This window comes from Wolffia australiana, chromosome 1, assembly GCF_029677425.1.
Source record: "Wolffia australiana isolate 7733 chromosome 1, ASM2967742v1".
Lineage (NCBI taxonomy): Eukaryota > Viridiplantae > Streptophyta > Magnoliopsida > Alismatales > Araceae > Wolffia > Wolffia australiana.
Genome location: NC_135835.1, coordinates 15,497,460 through 15,522,570, shown reverse-complemented (window position 1 = coordinate 15,522,570; position 25,111 = coordinate 15,497,460). Strand labels below are relative to the sequence as shown.

At 41.9% G+C, this 25,111-nt stretch overlaps 2 protein-coding genes across 2 annotated transcripts; both read left to right on the top strand.

The window, feature by feature from the left end:
- The first annotated feature begins 2,876 nt into the window (after positions 1–2,876).
- On the top strand, positions 2,877–23,106 carry LNO1 (Nuclear pore complex protein). Its single transcript, XM_078581562.1, has 18 exons — positions 2,877–3,184; positions 3,288–3,523; positions 3,641–3,809; positions 4,657–4,803; positions 5,404–5,528; positions 7,047–7,159; positions 7,795–7,931; positions 13,981–14,143; positions 14,284–14,465; positions 14,621–15,258; positions 15,929–16,081; positions 19,349–19,406; positions 19,855–19,988; positions 20,073–20,197; positions 20,632–20,929; positions 21,058–21,214; positions 21,290–22,864; positions 22,934–23,106. The coding sequence occupies exons 1-18, from the start codon at positions 2,989–2,991 to the stop codon at positions 23,014–23,016; spliced, it is 4,689 nt and encodes a 1,562-aa protein (XP_078437688.1). The 5' UTR covers positions 2,877–2,988; the 3' UTR covers positions 23,017–23,106.
- On the top strand, positions 22,953–24,910 carry LOC144708340 (oxidoreductase). The gene is made up of 8 exons (XM_078581596.1): positions 22,953–23,093; positions 23,192–23,300; positions 23,376–23,436; positions 23,540–23,578; positions 23,696–23,808; positions 23,894–24,077; positions 24,167–24,213; positions 24,603–24,910. Exons 2-8 carry the CDS (start codon positions 23,208–23,210, stop codon positions 24,735–24,737), a joined length of 672 nt encoding a protein of 223 aa, XP_078437722.1. The 5' UTR covers positions 22,953–23,093; positions 23,192–23,207; the 3' UTR covers positions 24,738–24,910.
- The last annotated feature ends 201 nt before the right edge of the window (positions 24,911–25,111 follow it).

The window sequence follows — 25,111 nt, the reverse complement described above, 5'->3', positions numbered from 1 at the left end:
AGGCATAAAGATATAATTAAACTATTTGTAGTGTTGCTTATGAAATTAATCAGGATTTTTTAATGGTATTTAGGAAAATATGGTGGAGAGAGAAAGCAGAGGGGCATATACATAATTATTTTTTGGGCCACATCAATTTGTGTGCACGTATTTCTTCATGGACTTTTGCGCCAATTGCCAAGCGTTGTATCTCGAAAGGCCAAGTGGTCAAATGTCGTATGTTGGATGCGAATCCGACGTCTTAAATGCTTTACACATCTCTCTTCCTTGTGGGCGGTAAGTTCACCACCCGTGCGGCGCATACCAAGAACACACATGAAAGGTGATGTGGCACCCTGTGATTGAGTGAAAATTAAGTAGCGCACATTTAAGTGCAAATTGCTATGTATTATGTTTATTTTTTATTATTTCTTATTTCAGCCAGAGGGTACGTGTCATGCTGTGAGAGGACGCGTCAAAGGAAATTAAACTTCACCAGCCAATTGATCCAATGGCTTAGATTGGTCAATTTTCATTTATTAATTACTTTTGATCCCAGAGTCAAATTCATGTGATTTTTTTTTATGGATTTGCTCTTCTTGACGTCCTCTTTCTATCTATATGGTTGGATCATTCAGGTCAAGCCTAAAAGGATGGATAAAAATTATTACTTATTGGGGGTAAAATGGTAATTTTTACCATTTGACCCAAGTATAAAAGTTGAATTTTGAGATGAGGAGGTCATTCTAGAAGGGGCTCTGTCCCATATGCAAAAGAAAGACAAGAACCAGCATGGATGAACTGTATTTGGTACTTTTTACTACATTGTATTCGATTTTTAGTGTGATTTGGATTAAGTGTTAGCAAAACTTTTGATTATCTTCTTGATCTTGGTCTGAATTTCTAAATCGCTCTACTTGAGATGAATGTACAACTCCTTACTAGGATCAAGAGGAGTGAGCATTGAGTTGATCTAATTATTCCAATTGAAATTTAAGAACAAGAAAAACATTATAAAAAGTTTAACTTCTAGGAAGATTAGAGTGTGTTTATGAGATAGTAGTTAGTGAATTTGGTTTCCAAATCCCCCCCAAAACAAATTAATACCAAATATCCTTCTTAACCCCTCTATTTGACTCCTTTAATCCTTTTATTGGATAAAAGAAGTCAATTTAGAGATCCATAATTCTTCTAATCTTCCCATCTCTTCTACCCTCCTTTCTAAATTCTTAATCTAATTAGGGTAAATTGATCTTCATTCAAGATCAAATTAACTCTAATTAGGGTCAAATCATTCAAGTAGATCACTAATTGAATTCCTTACTAGGTTCCCTTGGACAATACCTATACATATCATTATACATCTTACATTAAGGTTTTATAAATTGTATTGTACATGCTAAAATTAACAACGACAAGCCATTATAAAACTGCATAATTCACCCCTGTTTTTTGGCGTATCACATAGACACTAAGGTGAGGACTACATGAAATATTCATTTTTTTCCTTATATTTCAGTAATGTAGATAGTTAGTCATCTCAGTAAAAAGATCTAGGGTAAGTCATTTAGCACTTGATATCATATTATCTCATTCTCCAAACTCATCTCCTCACCTCTGATTTACCAATAATATATTTTCTCTTTACATCACCATCATAATCTTTACTCTCTAGGTATCCATCTCACATCCCTTCTTCATACCTAATCCTAATCACTAATTGAAGTTACCTGTCGTTATGGGATCAACCATGGCTAGTCACATTTACTAAGTTCACAGATGTAGATCATTAATATTTAGTTGTCACCTAACAAATCACACCACTAAGAGTAAATTGCTTCCTCCTTGAATTAATATATACATATACCATGATTTTCATGCCTGATATGCTTTTCTACCTCACTCTAAAGATGACCCAAAAGCTACTATTGAATTTTAGTATAACTCCTTCAGGATAGTATCCAGAAATATGAACTTAAATCTTCTAAACAGGAGCTGATCGGAAATCACCTTGCTTACCATTAAATTATATAGACATTGTTCACACCAATTAATGTAGTTACTTGAGAGGAATCCTTTTTGAGATGGACAATTGACATCAATACCGCATGCTTGTTTGAGATAGATACTGTTTCATTTAAGGAAATTAAATAAATATCAAGTTTGTGTTATTCCTCAATATTATGTAACATTCAGTTTGACTCTGACACTATCGCAGAAATTCCCTCTAACCCAAGTGACCAATAAAGCTATCCAAATTGCTCTCCAATGCTGTAAAATTGATTTCCAAATGGAGATATACATGGTTTTCCCCCCTCTTTGTTTAATTTAAATGAAACAATTATATGTTTATCTGATATAAGAAATATAACCTGGTCCAGCCTGGACCGCCCAGGTTACATCGGAGGACGAATGATGATCCATCACCTGTTTTCCTGAGGATGTTGGACGAGACAAAATTTTGCCGGCTGAAAGAACTGTACGATTTCATTCTATGGTTTTTAACCAAAATTTAAAACTTCCATAAATTTATTATCCGGCACCGTATTTTTTGCCAATAAAAAAATTCTATTGTCTTCATTTCCAGATGCCCTACGGAATCGGGATGCCAGGGATGCACCCGTTTCCCAACATGATGGTTTCTGACGGGACGGTTTTGGACAGGACGGTTTGGGACGGCCCAGAAATGGGACATGAGACGGGACGACAACCGTGTGGAAACGTCTATGGTCAACTCTGACGGATAATGGAAATATCGTCATCCATTTTACGTCATCCGTCATCAAAAACGAGACTTCCGTCACTGAAGCCCAAAGCCGGTGAACCGAGGTGGACGATATGGACTCGTCATCGTCAACTGTCACAGAGTAAAAATTTGGGCCACTGCTTATTTTTGCTTTTTGTAAACTCTCTCCCGCCCGCTCTCCTTTCACTCTTCTCCCTCGCCGGCAACGCCATCGCCGCTGCTTCCAACTCCGCGAAGGAGAATCGATCTTCGTTTCTTCAGTGATGTCTCGCAATCGCATCGATCAGGAGGAGCACATCGAAGGCGACCGCGATGGAACGTCGGATTTCATTTTCGCAAGAATTGGCTCGTCAGTCCCTCTGAAGCGCGAAAATTCGAAATTCGAGCTATCTAAGCTTCCAGGACGTCCGCTGGCGGTTTCGGAGAAGCACGGAGCGTTTTTCCTCGTCATTGATGGAGGTAATCGTCCTAAAACGTTCTGAATATCGTTCCTTGTGGCAAAACGCGCTGAATATAGTTGGATGCTTTTTAACGGTTTGTGTATTCATGCTCGATTTCGTAGGTTTTATCGTGGTGAAGACCGTTGACGCCATTGGATTGGCGAAAGCACTCAAAGAAATCGAGGAAGGGAGCAGAAATGAAGAGGATGCCGCGTCTCTGTGCGTTCAGGAGAAAAGTATCCTCGATGCGCGGATCGGTGATGTTCATATTTTGGCCGTCTCATCGGATTCGACCACTCTCGCCGCCGTCGTTGGTCAGGAGGTTCAATTTTATTCAGTATCTTCGCTGCTGCAGAAGGTATGAAGTTTCTTAGTACAAATTCACAGTTAGAAGAAAATATATGTTCTTCAGCTCTTCTCCTACGAAATACGGATCTGATTTCCACCATTTCTTCCGCTTGCTTGGGGTTTGAAGGAGCAAGATGTGGCTTTTGTCTGCTCTATCGGGGGGTCCGGCAACATCAAAGATTTTGCATGGCGGAAAGACGGCAAAAATTCTTTTATTCTGCTGTCAGATCGTGGAACATTATACGGCGGCGAGATGAAGGATGATTTAAAAGTCATTATGGAGGGTGTTGAAGCTGGTTTGATTGAATACCTTAACTTTTTATGCTTTCAGATGTTAGCCTCTCGAGGATAACAGTTTTCATCTTTTTCCTTTTCCTTCAATAAATATTTGGATAACACTATTTTATTCTCAACGACGCTCTTTTCTAATATTTTTCAAACTTCAAGGTTTTTGTAACTTAATGAGATCATGTGTTTTCAAGTTCTTTATTACTATAAAAATGAGAGTGCTTTATAGTAGGTACGATTCTAATTTCTATCCCAATATTGGACATTGTTTAAGGTCCAACATTTGGTAAAGAACTGAAAAGCTGAGATCACCTTCCAACATCATCCAAAAACTACGTTAATACACATGTAGGTGTCAGTGAGAAGGGTGCGTACTGATGAACTTCTTGCTCCTCTTACGCTTATTTATCCATAAAATGAAGCTGAATGGTGTTTTGTAACTCTAACATCAGTCTCCATTTCACCTTCCCTCTTTTCTTCAAAAAAGAAATTCACGTGTCCTCTTATGCAATTATTGGAAATAAAGCGCAAAGATATTGTCAAGACATGAGCATCATGTGATCGTGATATCATGGGTGCAGTTTATTTTTATTTTTTCCCCTTTCTTGTGATCAGTTTCGCATCCAAAATATTTTTATCATGTTTTTACTTGTTTCTTTTTAAAAATTACTTCTACGAGTACTAATGCTACACTGTGCATATTTCAAAGGTTAGAAATATTTTAAACAGTTCGTTGAGTGTGCATGACAATCTAGAGTCTTAGTAAAGATTTTTGGCAAATAATACGAGTCCTTTAATCTTTCCTACGGAGTACGCATTTTTCCTATTCCTTAAGTCAACTTATCTCTCATGCAGCTGACTGGAGTATGAAAGGCAGTTCCCTTGCCGTCATTAAAAATAGCATCTTGAGCATCTTGTCTTCTGGGTTTGAAGAGAAGCTTAGCACGTCTCTTTCATTCCATTCTTGGTTTGGGGATTCTGACTCGAATATCACTGTAAAAGGTTATCTTGTTTGGCACTGTTTTACTCTATCAGTAGCCATTTTTATTTTTTGTTTAGGCTGTGATGTAATTGTTATTCGCCTCAATCAGCTTACCATCAATTCTATTTTCAGAGAATCCCCATCTTCCGTTCAAAGAGAGTTGAAAGAAATCAGTTGGTGCTTTGGACATGTTTTTTATAACTTAGACTCTTTCACTTCCTTTTTTCAATTAGTGGCTTTCGAGTTAATAGAAATAAAGATTCTCATGATTTCGCATTATGTGACATACGTGCCAGAAATAATGCGGAAAAACATGTACTGCTGAAAATTATTGAATAGAACTCATTTTGAATAGGTTGCCTGCCTTGATCATTGGAAACAGACATGAACTGTGTTTGCTCCCATGTGCGAAAGCAAGTGTAGAATACCTCTAAAATGACGGAGAGGGAGCTTTTTGTGATTTTCCGGCTTAAGTCCTGCTTATGCATATCAGAAATATTTAATCCCATAACCATTATTTCTTGTTTAAATCTATTGATTTTTTTCCTGTTAACATGTCGTTAGATAGTTAATTTTTATAATTATTCCGAAGCTCATCTTTTTCTTTCAAAATATGGCAGTGGATTCTGTAAAGTGGGCTGGGAATGATAGCATTGTTATTGGTTGTGTTCAAGTCAATGATGACAATGAAGAGATAGATTACTTGGTCCAAGTGATCACCACAAATCCGCCTGGATTTGATGAGGTTAGTCATTGTGGCATCTGTTGAAGCTTTTACTGTTCCTTCAGTGCTCTTCATGCATCATTGAATCATATCTGCAGTTTTCTACTTAAAAAAGTATTTACAGCTATGCAATTTTCACAGCGTTGGCCTATGAAATGCGTTAGTCAAATTTATTATCAAAATTACCATAGTTTAGCACTTGTATGATTAAATAAGGTCGAAGAATTGCCTACACCCTCCATGACTTGCTGTTTCCTCAGAATCGAACGTTATTAATATGCCTTATTATTCGTCTGGCTCTAAAAAAACGTATATGTTGGGTCCTGGTAAGAAATAGAAAACATGGATAATGAAACAGAGGTTCTGCAACTTCTGGTTCCAGTGGAAGTCCGAGCAACTTCTTGAGAGTAAGTCCTTCCTGCCATCCTCTCAAATCTTTCATGTTTCCTCCTTGTGACCTAAATATCCTCCTTCGTAGTAATATGCCATTTAAATGTCCATCTTTTTCTTTCAAAAAAAAATGTCCATCTTTAGATTCTTAAAAAAAGTCCATATTTGGTTTATGGGCCTTTTTTCCCTGGTATTTTTTAGTTAATATTGGATCTCTTGCTCATTCGATAAAGTTTCTCAACCCAGAAAAATCATGAAACTGGTTTCTTAAGGGAGGCTGAAGAAGGATACTTGTATCTGTTAGGAACTGGCTGGTTCCTAATGGGCAGAGGACGGTAAGGGAGGGCGAAGACGACCAGAATGGTCGTCAGGATATGGCCAGGGAATGCTGGGTGGACTTTGGCAAGAGGAGAGGCAAGGGGGATGGACGTCACCTACAAGGAGGCCCGAAGGAGTGAATGTCACCTGAGAGAAAATAACGGGTGGATGGACTTCGACGGAGGAGACAGAGATGAACCAGCTTGGTTATACTTCCTTGTCTGCCCTCCTCAATAGTGGGTTGCTCTTTTTAAAGTGAGTACAAGCGAATTGGAAAATGACTAAAATGCCTCTATTGGGCTGATATGGCTTAACTAGTCCTAGTTAAGCTGGGGAGATGGGAATAGTACCAGTATCCTATGAGGCCCACACTAACAGGGAAGCAGCTCAGTCAAAGTCTTTGGGCATTTCAAGGAGGGATGAGAGTTGGCATCTGTTTTGCATGTACAGAAACTATGTATCAACTCAGGTGATTCGGGAAATTTGTTGGCAAACAATTCCTAGGCACAGCTAAAATTCCTGATATCCTCACATAGTGAAGTTGATTCGGGAAATTTGCACATTATTTGCACTATCAAGTGAAAGAGTAAACTTACCTGGGTGGTACTGATGATGCAGAGTAACCGTACCTTCGTGGGTTTTTATTTCCATGTAGTTAGTTCACTTCGTTGATGAACCCTGTAAAAAGCTCAACTGCAAACTACTACAGTATTGTTGGTGATATCAGTGGCATTCATGGGTTGATTTTCTCACAAACATTTCTTTTCAGATACCTATGGCTTCAGTGTTTCTTTCTTTTTCACTTTCAACTTGTTTGACATATGTTTGTAGACTTCCTCCAGCGCGACGGTCGTTTATTTCAGTGACCTATTCCATGGGATTGTCGATGACATAGTACCATATGGCAGCGGACCTTATTTACTGATGAATTATTTGGAGAACTGGTATTATTTTGTCTTTTCTTTTTTTCCTTGTATGCATATGCATGTTGATAATACTCCTTGTAGAGGAATAACACTCTGCTTCAAAGGAAAAGTAGCGCCCATGCTATCGGCTATAGGTTTTAGCACAGTGGTAGGCGCTTGAATCTTAAAACTCCCTTATCCCACAAACACAAGAAAAAGGTTCCTGAAGGTGTCTACTCTTCATTCTTGCTGCGTCGTAGGGTTTATTTCCCAGGCCAAGACTACAAATTTAGTACAAATTTTGCGAGTTATATCCCGTTTTTGCCTTCCTGAAGATTTCTTCATTTGACTAGTGAAATTAGTTTTTTTATTGAAATAATTGACTAGTTAAATTGGTGAGTTTCATGACATAATTTAGCTGGCTTTTGCCAGTGTGCTGATGAACTAATCCGTAGAAACTTCCTCTCATCATGGTTGTTATTCCATTGAAATGAGCCTGGAAAAATGTTCTGGTTGAGCTAGTTGTTTAAAGGATCTGTAACTATTGGTTATTTATCTCACATCCTGGGGCCCCTATTTTTTCTGCTAGTTCGTGTTGCCTCTACTGGATTCTCTAATTCGTTTCCTTTAGACAACGTGAAAAATTGAACCTTTTCCTCTATTTCTGCCTCCAGGGACCTAGCTTTCATTGCGAACAGGAAGAATACAGATGACCATGTCGTGCTCATGGCATGGTCTGGTGATGACGTAAAAATGCCCATTTGTCTTGAATTTGAACAAGATAAATTTATTCCTCGTATTGAACTTCAAGGTATTAATATACTTTTATAATTTTGCAGTTAACTAATGCCCTATCTGATGCCCTGTTTTTTGTTGATGGAGTTTTCTTGTGTATCCTTTTCTTCTTTTTGCCTTTTGATGTAAGTTTCTAATAAATACAATTTATTTCTGTTATTTATGGACCTTTTTTTTTTGAAATAAGGATAGGGAGATCACACAAAGTCGGTGACCTTCCCAGTGAGATAAAAATATAAACGATAAGTACATGAAGGGCCTAAAAGGCCGGCCAGGGCCTTGGTCTTGGGATTTTACACCATGCAACCGTAAAACCCGCAGCTGCTTGTATCACCGCATCCGTTAATGTTCCCGTTTGTTGAAGATGACTTCGTTCCTGTGCAGCCATAGTGCCCATAGCACTGCAAAGGGCCGAACCTGTCCCTCTCGGCCCCTCGGTGTTCCATGTTGTATTGACTCCCAAAACGCTACCTCTGATGAGATATCCACCCCCCTTGAGTGGCTCACAGGTCCATACCGTTCGGGCAAAGTAACAATAAAAAAAGAGGTGAGCGCAATCCTCGTCACCATTTGTACACATAGCACACAGTGCCGAAGCTTCTGGGAGCCATTTCCTCCGGAAAACCTTCGTCACTATTCTTCGTAGGAGGAGCAGCCAACATAATATTTTCGCCTTAAGGGAAAACTTTTGTCTCCATATGGTGCAACACGCGTAAAGGATCCTCGGTTCCTCCCCTGCCTGTCCGCGGCTAAGCTTTGCATGAGCATGTCGAACAGAAAAGGATGTGCCTATCACTTCCACCCATCATGTGTCCCTCCTGATACGAACCTGCTGGTTCGTATTGGTGAGAAGACGAGAAGGGAGGGAGAAGGCGCCGGGATGGTCGTCGGCGTGCCGGGATGGACTACGGCAGGTGGGGCAGGCGGAGTGGACGTCGCCTACGAGAGGGGTTGGGCGGAATGGACGTCGCCGGAGGGAGCCAAACACATTCTTGTTATACTTCTTGGCTGCCATCCTCAAGGGAGGGCTGTTCTATTTAAAGAGATAACAAAAGGTCCAAATGACCTAAATGCCCTTTTGGGCTAAATGAAGGAAGAAACCTAGATACTAATGTTTGCCCGTCCCGATACCGGTACCAGATGCCAGTATCAGGACGGATGCTGTGTCGGATACCGGAAAGGCAATTTCCGGTATCCATTTTTTTCGACATCCGGATATCGGATGTCGGTATCGGATATCGGTTGCTACAGTGCCGATATCCGTCTTGATGTCGGGATCCGTCTCTGTCTCAGGGGGGAGGTTGACGATATCGGATATCGGGTGTGGATATCGGTTTTCGATATCCAACAACGATATATTTTATAAAAATATATTTCATTATTAAAGAGCAATTAGGCGAATCAACTAGCGGTAGAGGGTATTTAGAGCTTTTTAATTTGTTTATTGGCACCTGTAATATATACAAGTCGAACTTTTTTTTTCTTCCGTATGGGATAACAGCAGGATTTTGAGTTTAACAAACTCTGAATACTTTATCCCATATGGAAGATAAAAGAAATTTCGGGCTGTATTTATTAGACGAAGTATTAATATCATAAATATATATTATATATAAGCTGATTATAATATAAAGAAAATCTATCAATATAATATTATTTCATTTAATATATATACCTTGTGTAATATATATACAGCACACGATTTTATATATCTTCCATATGGGATAACAGGATTCGAATTTTAATGTAAACTGCGAATCCTGTTATCCCATATGGAAGAAAATAAAAATATTACACTATATATATTAATCGAGTTTGATAACATATTAAAACGTAAGTCCTGAGATTTAAATAAACCATTGAATGAGATTGATAGCTTAATTTTTTCAGTCGATACCAGTACCGATATCCGGAGAATGGTTCCGATATCCGGATATGGAAAACCGATATCCGGCATCCAGTATCCGTCGCGTTTCTCTAGCTACGGTATCTGGTACCGATATCCGGCTACCCCTCAGAGACTGATATCGTCCGATATCCGATATCTGGCACCGTCCCATTTTTTCCAGGATCTCGGATATTGGTTGTCCGATACCGGATGACGGACGAATATCGGTTGGGCGAACCCTACTAGATATGTCGGGTTTGTATCACCTCCTCGCGGGTGTAGGTGGATTAGTGTTTGCTGCAACCTTGAATAGTCTTCCTGTCTTTGGTCGGATAAGGTGTCGCCTAGGCATGGGGTCCATGTGCCATCCCAACACTCGCTCACTGTGGTATGGGTGGTCCTTGCAAGGGCATACAAGTGTGGGAATTTTGTCTTCAATGTGCCCATAGGGAGACATGCGTCTAGCCAAAACCGGAATGACGTGCCATCTCATAGCTTGGCTTCGAAGAAATCACGGACTTGAGGAAACACATATCTCAACCCTTGCCAGAATGCAGAGGCTGCTCTGACTGGATATCCACAAACTTCCCACTTCAAACTCAATCCATACATGTCTTTCAAAACTAGTGTAGCCGTCGATGTATTCTGTCCCATAAGTCTGTATACCCACTTGGTCAGTAATGCTAGGTTGAGATCTTGCAATTTAAGAACTCCTAGTCCCCCCAAGCGAACTGATCTGTACACTTTATCCCACTATATCCCCCTCCCTTCGATCTTGAATTTTTCCGTAGAAATTTTCTCATCATTCTTTCTAGATGCTTCTTGGTCCCCACTGGTAGTTTCAACGCTGAGAGATAGAAAATAGGTATTGCTGACAGCACGTGGTGTAGAAGCACCAATCGTCCTCCCCTCGATAACACTCTGCTTTGTTATCCCTCCAACTTCCGCTCTATCTTCTCCACTACTGGATGCCAGTCTATAGATTTGATACGACCCCCTGTCAATGGGAGACCCAGATATTTCATGGGAAGTGTACCCCTAGGTGTCCCCAAGGCACTAGAACAGAGAGCTTCCTCTTGTGATAATCCAAACCTGACAAAGGCTGATTTGGCACGGTGAATGTGTAGTCCCGAACAGTCTGCGAAAAGGTCAAGTAGGATGGATAGGTTTGTGGCCTCCTCCTCAGCACCTTCTATGAAAAAGGTGGTATTGTCTGCATATTTTAGAAGAGGAATACCTGCCGGGAAACTTGGGGTCCGAAAACCGTTTAGCAGACCATTGGAGCAAGCCTCCATTGTGCTTATGGAAAGGGCATCCACGGCCAAGACAAAAAGTAGCGGGGCTAGAGGGCATCCTTGTCTAACCCCTCGTTGCGGTTGAATCCAACCTCTTTTGGGGCGTCCATTCACCAGCACTGCGAAAGAATGGGATGTAATACATTCATCCAACCTACCCATTCGGCTGGAAAACCATGACGCCTTAGAGAGGCCCATAAGAATTCCCAGTCAAGGCAGTCGTATGCCTTTGCAAAATCCACTTTCCACATGAACCCTCTAACTTTCAATTTTTTCCATGCGGTCAAGATTTCTGATGCAATGACTGCACCATCAATCAGTTGTCTCCCAGGAATAAAGGCAGATTGAAAAGGACCTACCAAGTCGCCAATCACTTCTCTGAGCCGATTGGCCAAGACCTTGCCTATGATACGATATATGGAATTGGATGGCGTTATAGGTCAAAAATCTCCCACTCTAGTAGCTCCTTGACATTTTGGGAGGGGAACCAAATAAGCATGGTTGATTTTTTCCAACCCAAAGTTTCCTTGTCGAAATTCTTCCACCGTAGCCATTACCTCTGCCTTGATTGTCTCCCAAAAGACATTATAAAAGAAGACTGGGAGGCCATCAGGCCCCGGGGCTCCTTCCCCATTTAGTCCCTTGATTGCGGCTACGACTTCTGTTTTTGAGAAAGGGCGCACCAGATCTCTCTGTTATGTCGCATTTAGTCTAGTTGCTCCTCTTCCGCTCCACCGCCATTGGTGTCTAGCCCCTTGTCTTGAGAAGCTCCTAAAGTGATCTGTCCGTCCTCTGCCCACAGCTCGGGCACCAACGTACTCTTCGTTTCCTGCTTGCACCCTTAATATCTGATTTGTTCGCCTCCTCCCATTTGCTACGGGATGATAGAATCTTGTGTTGGCATCTCCCTCCTTCAGCCACAGTTGTCTCGACCTCTGTCTCCAATCCATCTCCACTTTCTTATCCTCATCGGCTATTATCTCTCTATGTTTATGGCGCTCTCTTGATTCCGCTCGTGTTAAAACTCAAACATCTTCTAGTTCATCCAAAACCCTGACTTTGGCAAGAGCTTCGACTCGCCTTCTTTTTCACCTCTCTTATATGTTTTCTCAATTCCAAGAGATGGTTGCGTAGGGCTCCAATTTTGTTGGACAAGTTTATTGTGGCATACACCTGTTGTAGAACTTCAGTCCACCATCTTGTTATCTCCTCCTTGAAGCCCTCCTCTAGAAGCCAAGACCTGTCCATTTTAAAATATGTGGATCGCGAGGTTCTCTCTTGCGAATGCCAAATTATCGGAATGTGGTCTGACAACGGTCGAGGAAGCGAGCTCACATCTGCCAGCGGGAATTTTTCAAGGAGCTCCACCAAGCATAGAAATCGATCCAGCCGCGAGAGAGTTGTAGGGCTCGCCGAGCTCCTCCATGTGTATGTGCAATCCCCTGGCCCCATATCTGTGATGCATCTGCAATAAGAGCCCAGAATTCTTCAGATCCTAGGTCACGTCCTCCCCCTCCATTAGGCCTGTCTTCCGCCTCCAACATCACATCAAAATCACCCCCAAACAGTAGTGGTAATCCTTGATATTTTGACACCACCTCTGCCAGCTCCCCCCAGAGGGATACTCTAAGAACCGGGTTCACCGGCCCATAGACTGATATGACCACCATCTGAAAACTATCCCTTCTCCCTTCAATTGTACTGCTGCCGTGAAAAGTCCCTTCCAACTGTCTTCTTTAGAAAACAGTGCCTCATTCCAGGCCACCATCAGTCCTCCGGATCTTCCTACCGCGTTCACAGGCAAGAGTCCAGTGAGGAAATCTCCACCTGCAATTCTCCAATCCCGCGCCTCACACTTTTCCAACATGGTCTCCTGCAAGTACACCACATTTGCTCCCCATTCACGTAGGTATCTCCCCACTATACCTCTTCTCCGCTCGTCTCGGAGCCCTGGCACATTCCATGATATGCATTTCATGGAAGTACCGGATCAACCCCTTCCTAGCTCTGCTCCCGCCAGTATCCCGATCCATCTGCTACTTTTTGAATCTGTGAGTCGGAATCCCTGTCTTCTTCACCCTGGCATCCGATCACCACATCATCCACTGTTATACGATCATCTATCTCAATGTTTGTGGACCTTAACTTGAGAGTGGCCGTTTAGTTGTAAGTGGTTTCTACACCTACTATTTGTTTACCCAATGACGTTTCCTTTGAACGGCTTTCTGTTACAACATCCCAGCTAATATTGATAGACTTTGGTTTAGATGACACCCAGTTGGCTCAACTACGTTTCAATGAAAACCACAAAAACTTGATGAACCTTTTTATTTTTGAGGACTTTAGGTGCTTATGGTCTGTAGGCTCATCCACTGTGGCTGGTTCTTGTCCCCTATTCAAGTGTTGACCTCCGGACTAACTTGTAATTTATGAAATCTGCATAAAACAGGCGCCTGGTTGCATTATCTTAATGTCTTATTTGTAATCACTCATCCGATCACTTGTCTTATTTGTCATTTGTCATTTGCTGCCTTCTGGTGAAAAATATGCGGTAGATATGTTGAAGTGCACGGTACAGACAATTCTTTCTCTTCTTTTAAATCTTGAAAGTTATTGTAAAAACATAATTTTACATCAAGCAGAAGATATTATTTCTAATTCTGTTATGTTGCCTTTCCCATGCTTTTTACGAGGGCGAATTAGATCTAGCTGGTCGATTTCAGAGGGCAAAAGTGGAAAATTACACATGGTTACGGAATAAAGATGAATTTCTATTCTTCTTGTAGCTCTTTTTTATGATATTCTTCTCCAGCCGTGTTTGGATTATTTTACAAATTCTGTGGAGTAACTTTTAATGATCTGATGGGGATATGTTTCTGCAGAAAATCATGATGAGAATCTTCTGGTGGGAATGGATATCGAGAGAGTGTCCATACAGGAGAAACTTCAGTTCGTTTTTAATTTAGAAGAAAAAGTTTTGTCACCGCGATGTATCCTGTTGTGCCTTACATGTGAAGGGAAGCTCATTCTGTTTCATGTCGCTAGGTAAATATTCAACGGAATAATTCATTATTTTGTAAATCGATGTAACATGATTAAGGACTGCATGTGGTGTTGAAATAGTTGAATTTTTTTTAACACAGTTCCTGGGGGCTTTGAAATGTTCTCATTTATTTTATTTATAGGTTATCTGAGACTGCTGTTAGTATGCCAGAATCCAAGTCGCTAGCCGAGGACAATTATTCTTCAGTTTTACCGACATCTGGCGAGTCAGTTCCATCTAACATTGTTTTTAAGGCTGAACAGAACTTGCCGTCCGATGGTAAACTGAATGGAAACATTCGCAAAGGACCCGACCTTAACATTGGTAATTAAACCTTTGGTTGGCAGAGAGTGGTGCTTTGAATTTTATTTTGCTTGGAGGGATTTTTTTCTTGTTTTGGTAGCTTTATGTGTGATCGCTCATAATATTAATTTTATGGTTTTCTAATGTGACATGGTTGCTTTTATTATCTCCCGCAGTTCCAGAATCACTTGCTTTCGGAGCTCTGTCTTCTTCCTCTGCACCGAAAGAAACAAGATTTTCTACCAGCGTGATGGAAAAGTTAGATTTGATCCCGAAATCGTCATTCAAGTACGGTGTCAGTTCTACACCTGAGTTATCGCTGAAGGGACACGATGCTTCGTCTTTGCAAGGTGACAGAACATTTGAAACATCTGCAACATTTGGAATTAGCCAGGTGGTTTCAGAGAGTAAAGAAATTGTCCAAACACTGTCGAAGAGCCTTCCTAATATCTCTAGTAGATTACAGTCAGTGGGTAAAGCTGGCATTTTGGATAGCGGTGCAATAAAATCTTCAATATTTAAATCAGCTGGATCTGCATTTGGTAATTCCCAAGGAGCTCTCGAATCCCAGGAAAAAAGTGCCGCCCTGGGTTTTCCAAGTGAGTTTCAGCGTCCACAGGAATCTGGGCTTTCGTTATCTTCTGACAGAACCAAAGAACTATTAAGACCAGATGTTGGGAGCCATACAGCAAAGGAAAGTTTTATTCCTGGAAAATTCGAGATCTCAAATGCCCAGGATGGAATTGATCATCGGGCCTACACTGTCCCTAGGAGTAAAGAGTCTGCAGGAAAGACACAAAAGCAGTTTTACAGTGTATGATTAGCATCACCTCATATATTTCTTCTTTTTGTAAAATTGTAGGTTGTCGTAAAATTTTTAATATAGCTTCTTATTTTTTGAAATGAGTTCCTGCCAAATAATTTTAAAAATATCGTTCCATAATCTTGTTTTTGCAGTTCACTTTTGAGTTTTCATTGCCCCTGTCCTCGTTGTAAAACGTGTCATACTACAATCTCATAGCTTGTGATAATTCCGTTTTTTCTGTAAAAAAAGGATTAGTTTTCATCATATTGTGATTTTTTTTAATGAAAGCATGTTGTAATTGCATTTGCTATTATGATTATTCTTTTTTTTTTACTATTATGATAATTCCGGTAAGGGAATGTTGTGCTCAACTGTACTCAGGATTCTGTTGTTTTCGAATTATGCTTTGCCATGTTGAGATTCACTGGTGTAGAAAAAAATTTATATTTTTTCGTCTTCAGTTTCTTGTTTATACTAGAGAACTGCATAACAGATTCATCTTTTCTTATATTTCTTGATTAAGAAGTTCATATATAGCTCCTGGAAACCCAAATACTTGGCTGCCAGTCCTGTCATATGTTCCATCCACGCAGCTCAATGATTTTGTTCACCATAAGACTGCGCATACATAGACTTTTCTCCAGCTGCGAAATTATGTTTCATTTCCATTTGCTTACAGGTAGATGATATGACTAAAGAGCTTGACGACCTGTTGGAAGATATAGAAAGAGAGGGGGGTTTCAGGGATGCATGTACTGCCAGTCACAGCAGTTCGGTGATATTTTTGGAGGAGGGTATTGGCGAACTATCAGAAAAATTAAGGAAATGCAAGGTGATTTTTTTTTTTGAAAGAAGGAAATGCAAGGTGATAAACGTCACCAGCTATTGCAAATATTATCTTTTTTCACACTCCTGTTTAGCCTTATTGCTCTTATGTTTTTTCATGGAGCTATTGGTTTGACGAGTTGTGAGGTGTTGAGTCTTGTCTGACGTGGCTGCAAACCCATTCCACCACAATTTATACGGATCTTGATTCATTAACCATTTATTTTCAAAAACTGATTACCAAGTTAATGGTCAGGCCTTTTGAGTGATAATGGATACCAAGTTAATAGTCTGAGATTACTATGCATACTCCATTGGGATCAAGTGAACATTTTTTTCGTTGGGGTTGAATATTTGAGTCATGGGTTCATTGTTTGCTTTGTTGTTTAATCCTGGATCATTTGATCCCCTGCAAATCTTTTGATTGTCATGCAACGGGTTTTTTTTTCTATTAATGCGGAAATTTTTGAAGCACCTTTGTTAGCCAAAACATTGTTATTTTTCCATCTTGGTCTATTTACTTTATAAGGTTAATGGGTTTCTTATCCTATGCCGATGTATAACTTGACTTATGTAGAAGCCTAGGTGTCCTGTGAGAATAGAGCATGCAGTTATTTTGTTTCTTGATTCTCTTGGACTCTTCCTCGCTCTCCTAAGGCTCTCTAGAGCAGTCTATCATCAGAAACAGGAGAAATCCTGTCGTCATGGAAGGCTTGGTATCAGAGCGTTCTTGGAGCACACGTGTTACAGTGAAGACATGTCCTGATTGTGCAGTGATCGCTCGATCAATAATTTGTGTCAGTCTTTGTATGGTATGAAGGTCAGCATAGCAAAGAAAGCTTGGGGTGAATTTTCTCTGCCATATAAGGCTGCCTCTGCTGGGATGGCACTTGTCACACACACTATTCTTCAACGGACGCTGCGTTGGTTGTTTGTTTGATGTCAAGGTTGGCGTGTTGTCGTGGTGTTGGCTGCTACTGGTGTTGGCGTCAAGGTCGTTGTTCTTTATCTTGTACTGGTGTTGGCGTGTTATTGTGGTTGACTTACGTGCGGAAGTGGAAGCAGAAGCAACAGGAGATGCTTACACAGAGCCGTGTTAGCCGTTGAGGGCTGTTTGGCTCTTACATCTCCTAGCTGTGACCTTTGCTGACTTGGAGCATTTGAAGATGTCTATGGAGAAGTTGTAGATTAATGATCTTCAGATTATTCAGTAGAAGCAAAAGCTGCTTTAAGACGAACAATGATTGGCACAGTTATAAGTTAGTTACCAAGGTTACACTTCTTTATCAAGGCAACAGCACGATCCTGGCTTATATATGTGAAATTCAGGACCATGGGATGAGATGGAACATTATACACACCTTGCTCGGAATTATTCATGAGTTGTCATGCATTATACACAACAGGATGGTGTAATGGAAAGGAAGATTGGATATGTTGTTGAGACAACTCGAGTTCTGCTCATTCATCAGGAAGTACCTAAATATCTTTGGGAGAGGCTTTGCTGACAGCTGTCCATTAGATCAATCATTTACCATCCAAGGTGCTTGGGTACAAGAGATCTCATGAAGCATTATTTTCTCCATTTACACAAATTGGAAACTTGATTGAAGCCTAGAATGTTTGGTTGCACAGTTTTCATCCATATACACAATCTAATCGACAAGCTCAGTCTGAAGGCCCTTAAATGTGTGTTTGTGGATACATATCAACTCAAAAGGGGTATAAATGATATCACCCCCATCCCATAAAATGTTTGTGTCACTAGATGTAACGTTCAATGAAGTAGAAAATATTTCTCAGCTCCCTATGGTATAGCTGAACAACCAGTTCAAGTTGAAGGAGAAGTTGAGTTGCCTATTATGTTTTCATCGCCAGAGAACCGACAGTTTGAGAAAGCAGGAGAAACTCACACAGAGTTGCCTGCCTACTACTACCAATGATTGAGGAGTAGAGTACGAGGTCAGTACAGCAGAATGAAAATGATGAATCTGTTGAAAGACCAGATGAGAACATGGAGGAAAGACATGAATCTATTGAAATGCCATTATCACAAAATGCAGCTCAACTAGAGCACCTATCTCCTGAGGACGATCCAACCTAGCCAATTACCTTAAGAAAGGGAAGAGGAGTTGTCCTCAATTTCTAAGATATCCTATGTCACACTTCATACGGTACTGACATCTCTCCACTGAATATCAAACATTTATTGCCGGTATTGATGCAATATCAGCTCCCAAGATAGTGGACGAAGCCATGAATGACCCAAATTGGAAACAAGCCTTGGATGTGGAAATGAATGAACTCTGATCATGAATGACACTTGGGAGATTGTTACATTACCCTCTAATAATTATTCCCTACCAGATATTGCATTTTCTGTAGGACTCAGTCAGTTCATGCACTGTCCACGGGAGCCACATATGTGGGCAGTATTCAAAGTGCTTGCCATTCTGAAGGGGACATCTGGACATGGGTTGGTATATTCCAGAAGGGAAAAAACTAATACTGGAGGTATACACTTATACAGATTATGGCGGATCTGTACTGGATCGTTTATTGACAATTGGATATTGTATGTTTCTTGGTGGCAGCCTGATTACTTGCGCAGAAAGAAGCAATAGGTGGCAAAATGGATTTGTGAAATCCTTTGGATCAGGAGTATTCTACTGGATCTCGGAGTAACTCAAGGTTTCCCTACGGTACTTTATTGTGACAGCAAGTCTGCTATTGATATAGCTCATAATCCAGTCCAACATGATAGGAAAAAACATGTGTAATATACTTCATCCGGGAGAAGATACATTTTAAAGTGATTCAGATGAAGCACATTCCATCAGCTGAACAAGTTGCAGACATAATCACCAAGGACATTCCAGGCATTTTATTTCATCGGCTTTATTCCAAGTTGGGAATGAAAAATATCTACCTACCGGCTTGAGGGGAAGTGTCAACCGAAACATTGTTATATTTTCTTTTTGTTATATTTCCTTAATAAGGCTAATGGGCTGCTATTATTAGCCTATGTTGATGTGCAACTTGGCCTATATAAAAGCCAAGGTATCCCATGATATTAAACATAGTGTTATGTTTTTTTCTTGATTCTCTTGTCCTCTTCCTCACTCTCCTAGTTTTCCCTGGAGAGGTCTATCGTCAGAAATAGGAAAATTCCTGTTGTCATGGAAGACAACCTTTTCTATGTCATGAGCTTTCTCTAAATCTTCATTACATCTTTCTTTTTCATGCTGATGAGATTTTTTTCTCGTGATCTCAGGCGAAAGTAGAAGAACAACTGAAGGATATCCAGCAACTTCAAGACAGAAGGATGCAAGGTATCTTGTTGGCCTTTAAGAGATCTTTAAAGTCTAACCATCTATGTGATATGAACAACAACATAATAAATAAAAAGAATGAGACAAGGAACCTTGTTCTATACATGATCATTGTCAATATTTCTTTAAAGAAAATCATTTTCAATATTTAGAGCGGCAAGACAAAGTTACCTTGACAGCGTTAAGTCAATAAAACTTTTGTGATAACTATTCTTCACTTTTTTCCTTGTCCATTATCATCACCAATAGAAAAGGACAAGGACAAGAGAGACGAGTGCTGTGGAATTGCATTCGCATTCAACATCTGAGAGAGACCAAAGAACTTGTGCAAAATACAATCTTTTTCCTTAATTGTTACAGGATATTGGACATATTACTCGCTTCTGAATTCCGTGGTAAAGTCTCTATCATGAAGCTAACGTTCTTTTTTTAATATTTTTTGGGTTAGTGACCGCAAGACAAGTTTATATTGAAGAATTGGTGAAGCAGGCCTCAAACGGTCGATATTGGGATTTATGGAACTCTCAGAAGTTGGGTCCTGAATTTGAAATAAAGCAACAGCGGATTTCCAAGTTGAATCATGTATTAAACTATCGTTAAACTACACTATATTTTTTGTCATTCTGTTTAAAGGCTTTCAATGTGGGTCATCTTCACCTCTTGTAGGCTTTAGTTAATGAGCTCATAGAATTGGAAAGACATTTCAATACAATCGAGCTTCAGAATCATGGCGAAAGCGGTACATCTCCTAAAGTTCGGCGAGCTTCACGAGAAACATTCGTCTCATCAAGGTAAATACATTTACTTTACCTAAGTTGTCATTCAAGATGATGCGGCGCTTTTGCCTCTTAATTATACTAGTATTTCTCAAAGGAATCTAACTGAATTGGACCCATTAAAGCCCAATAACCTGAGTTCTTCTAGTAACCTTAGTGGATTTAACAAGGGGCTTTTGGTATTTTGAAGTATTGTCTCTTATGTTGTTTTTCTTCCTTTATCTTAGCTGTCTTCCTCACTTCCTGTACCCTCACCATCCTCAAGAGCTTTCCTTTTTCCCCGTCTTAGACCCTATCTCATACTTTTCTAGCCTACTTGTCTCCCTATTAGTTCTTTCAGTTTGCGAAATCAATGGCGCCATGCTTTCTCCCAAAGAATGAGGATATATTTTTATTAACAAATTCTTTAATTTTCTCATTATAGTCGTCTTCTCTTCAATTTCCTTCAGGCAAAATTTCTCAGTGCACAGTCTTTACAACACTGTAAACTTGCAAATATCTGCGGCGGAGCAACTTTCTACTTCTCTCTCAAATCACATGGGTTTGCTGAAAATTAGCTCACCTCCTTCCAAGCAGCATTCTGTGAAAAAGGAGCTGTTTGAATCTATTGGCTTGGAATATGATTCTGACTCCTTTCAGTCTCCCCAACGGAGAAAAGACGTCAATGACCTCACCAGGACCACAGCGGGCGCCTCAAAGTCCATGGAACCAGAGAGTACGAGGAGGAGGAGGGACTCATTGGACAGGGTAATAATGACACCATTATGCGTAGTTTCTTTTTTAAAATTTTTTTTTGCCTATTTCTTTCTCAAATCACGTCCCGACCCTTATTTATACCTGATGAATACTTTCTTGAAACCACTCATACGTGGCAGAGTTGGACAAAGTTTGACCCCCCCAAAACAACAGTGAAGAGGACACCGCAAGGACGCAATAATTTTGTAATCGAAGACTCCACCCTTCAAGTCCCTCAGATCCCTTTGCAGTTAACTACAAGCGGGTTTCAGGCCAGAGTGGACGAAATTAGCAAGGGTAAAGATCTTTCCTCTTGTCAACTGATTACCTGGAATAATCTGTCTTATACTTCATGTTTCAATTTTTTTCCAGATGATCAGAGAAAAACCCCTTCTCCCTTCGTCAAGCGCCAGCCAAGCTCCCCCTTCAAATGGAGAATGGATATTCCCCAAGCCTCCTCCGCCAGCGTCGAGTCCTCGGTAATAGTTTCACCCTCAACATTTCAAGAACGCCCATTAGATAAACAGTCTGCCGTGACGACTGTTGCGCAAATCACTCCGAAGGTCACTCCAACATCTATCAAAGCATCACAGTTTAATGATAGTGGCAGCACGATGAGTGGGCCTTCTCCAAATTTTTTGGACCGAGCAACTACACCAGACAGCTCCTTTCCTCCAGTGGAAAAGACCTTTTCGTCTTCGTCTTCTATTTTCCCGTCGAAGACAGCGGCAAACAAGTTCCTTTCTTGGGGAACAGCCGCCACTGTTGCATCCTTTTCTGGCAATTTGCTGCCCGCAGCGTCTCCATCTGCCCCCACTTTTGGGAGATTATCCACCGTTGGATCTTCGTCATCAGGTCCCAGCCAGATTTCCCTCTTTTCCGGTACTTCAGTAACTTTGCCAACCCCATCTCCACCGCAGTCAAAGCCTGAGGTATCTGCTTCTCTTTTGCCACCTGTACAAACGCCAGAGTCAATCCCCAAGCCTCAGGTCTCGACTTTTACTTTGCCTGCCACACCAAAGTCAACTTCTGCTGAAGTTTTGCCTGTGACCCAGAAGTCAACGCCCACTGAACTTGTGCCCAAGCCTCATGCCTCGATTTTTACTTTGCCTGCTACACCAAAGTCAACTTCTGCTGAAGTTTTGCCTATGACCCAGAAGTCAACGCCCACTGAAACTTCTGCTGCTGTTTCGTCAGCTGCACAGACGTCACCGCAGCCCTCGACTTTTAGTTTGCCTGCTGTATCTCCACCAAAGTCAACGGCTCCTGAAGTTCTGCCTCTGACCCAAGAGTCAAAGCCCGCAGAAGTGGTGCCCAAGCCTCAGCCGACCACCTTGGTCCCCGTCAAACCTCTTCAATCAGAGAAAGAGGCAGCCGATACTGCGATCACAGAAGAGGATGAGATGGAAGAGGAAGCCCCCGAGGTCAACGCCATGCTTTCCTTTGGTGGGTTTGGGCTCGGTCAACCTTCATCAGCCAACAGGCCCAACCCATTCGGTGCCTCGGCTGGAGCTCCTGCATTTTCCTTGGCAACCCCCCAAGGCGAGCTCTTCAGACCGGCGTCCTTCAGTCTCCCGGTTAACCAGCCCGTCCAGCCGAGCCAGCCATTGACTTCGGGCGGATTCGGCGGCGGCGGCGGCGGTATCTCTAGTGGGTTTGGCCGGCCAGCTCAGATCAGGCCTGCGCAGCAGGCCCTCGGGTCTGTTCTCGGCTCGTTTGGGCAGTCCCGCCAGCTCGGCTTTGCGGGCCAAACCACCGGCATGGCACCTGCCGCTGCTCCTGCCACTGGCGGTGGCGGCGGGTTTGCCGCGGCTGCTGGTAGCGGGCGCGGTTTCGCTGCGGCTGCCACCAGTGGGGGTGGATTTGCAGCTGCTGGCGGCGGCGGTTTCGCGGCCATGAGTACGAGACCCAGTGGTTTTGCCGCCATCGCCGCCTCTAGCGGTCAAGGTTTGTATCTGCCGGCAGTTTTTTTCTTTCAGATCTTTCAGTCTTCTGACGTTGACCATCTTTCCTCAGTATCAGGGGGATTTGGGGCGTTCGGGTCAACGCAGGCGGGGTCAACGCCGCCGCCTTCTTTTCTCACGCAGATGAGAAAGTGACGCTGGAAGTGTTCATACACGTGTTTAAGATCTCTCCAAGGGCTGAAAGTCAACATTGTCAACGCCGTATATTTTAGGTTTTGTTTTGTCTGTCTGGCGTGGGTCAACCCTCTGACGTAGAAGAGTGTAGGTGGTGGGTGGTGTTACTGGGTTGGGTGTTTTCTTTGCGCTTCAGGAACAGGGAGGAGAAAATGGAGGACTTCGTCGTTGGAAGGCCGCTGCGAACGCTGATCTACGTTCCCGACTTTGTGTCAGGCGATGAAGAAGAACAGCTCCTCCGCCACGTAAGCCCTAGACTGAATCTTCTTCTTCGTTGGATTAGATTCCTCATTCCTTCCTTTTTTCCCTGTTCTACGCAGATTTATGAAGTTCCGTCGTCTAAATGGAAATGTCTGAAGAACCGGAGGTTGCAGAATTGGGGTAAATTCCTCACATAATCTCTTACACTCTTTTGATCAGCTCTCTGAACTATATCCCGCTGCTAATCTCTCACTCTCTAACTCCATTCTCTCTCTCTCTCTAGGCGGCGTAGTGCACGAAATGGGCTTGCTTCCCCAAGAATGTAAGCCGATCTTCCCCGCTTTTGACTTTGAGAAAGAAACTTGGTGAACAAACCGATGAACGAAAGCTAGGACAAATTTGGGGCTGCCTCGCCGGAGGGTTGATTTGGTTCTTTCAGTGCCTCCATGGATGTCGAGGATCACGCGAAGAATTAGCGAGGTAACAGAGCTCTTTCCCTCGCCGATCAATCACGTCCTCGTCAATGAATACCTTCCGAATCAAGGAATCATGGTTCGTACTTGCAACTCCGTTCTCTTCTGATGATTTCGTACTGGCCCAAACCCTAATCTGGATCTTGCGGATGGCGGATGTTCAGCCGCACCAGGACGGGCCGGCGTATTTCCCCGTGGTGGCAATTCTTTCGCTTGGATGCGCTGCCGTTGTTGATTTCACTCCTCACTCAAGGCTGGCCCAGTGTTCGAGTTTAACTCTCGAGGACCGAGTTTCGCTACTGCTGATGCCCCGCAGCTTGCTGATTTTCAAAGACGAGGCGTACTCTGGTGAGCTCCCCTTCGATCCGATACGAGGATTCTCCTTGCGGTTGAACGAATGTTTTTGATGATTTCTCTGTTCTATTTCTGTTTTCTAGACTACTTGCATGGGATTGAAGACTCGGACGTGCACAGCTTCGCCAAGGTATACCGCTTCTGACCCGCTTTTCATGCGGATGATGATGTTGATGACGATAAGGATAATGACGGTTGTGGTGGCAGCCGTGATGATTCGTGCATGATGGTGGGAGTAATGAGGATGATAATGATAATGCATGAGTGTCCTTATGGTGATAGCGGTAGTTTGATGATGATGGTGTTGTTGATAGTGATCTTTGTTAGTAATGATGATGATGATGGAGATGGCGGTGATGATGATGGTGGTGCTAACTCTGATGTGCACTGACGATGATGATGATTAATGGTTATTCTCATGATAATGGGGCTAGTGCCCATGGTGGGGGGGATGATGATGCGGATGATTTTAATGATGATGGTGGAAATAATGACAGTAGAATTGATGAATTTTTGCAGGTTACAAACAGAGAAGAAGCTCTGAAATTGCAGGCGGATGACGAAAAAAATGATATCTTTCGTAGAGAATCGACGAGGGTTTCGCTTACGTGCCGCCTGGTGCCCAAGGTGCGCCGGAATCTGTTCAAGTTCTAGATCCGCCAGGTTGGAAAAAACTCCGATGAAATCTGCTTAAATTTTGTTTCTTCCTTCCCAAGATATATTCTGTTTGTATGAATACTACAAATCTGACAGAAGGGTGACGCGGCTCGTATTACAGTATCCGTTGCCAAGGATTACAATTCTCCAAGGCCTGAAATTGCTTTAAATCCACCAGTTACCCCAGTGCAAAGATGACTTGTCCGCTGTGTCCATCTGCCCATTTTTCCATTCTTAGTTGAGACTGTTTCCAACTGTTGCTTCAATAATGCCAGTATGTCATGATTGATTATCGCTTCCCCTGAAGAATAGTTCATAATTGCCCGAAGGTTTCCATCTTTACATTTGTTATTGCTTTTCAACTGCCTGGG

Coding starts and splice junctions, on each gene's coding strand:
- LOC144708340 (XM_078581596.1), top strand. CDS start 23,208: ATGGAGGACTTCGTCGTTGGAAGGCCGCTGCGAACGCTGATCTACGTT. Junction 24,078..24,166: donor CAAAGACGAGGCGTACTCTG/GTGAGCTCCCCT, acceptor TCTGTTTTCTAG/ACTACTTGCATGGGATTGAA. Junction 24,214..24,602: donor ACGTGCACAGCTTCGCCAAG/GTATACCGCTTC, acceptor GAATTTTTGCAG/GTTACAAACAGAGAAGAAGC.
- LNO1 (XM_078581562.1), top strand. CDS start 2,989: ATGTCTCGCAATCGCATCGATCAGGAGGAGCACATCGAAGGCGACCGC. Junction 3,810..4,656: donor TATGGAGGGTGTTGAAGCTG/GTTTGATTGAAT, acceptor TCTCTCATGCAG/CTGACTGGAGTATGAAAGGC. Junction 20,930..21,057: donor GGAGGGACTCATTGGACAGG/GTAATAATGACA, acceptor CATACGTGGCAG/AGTTGGACAAAGTTTGACCC.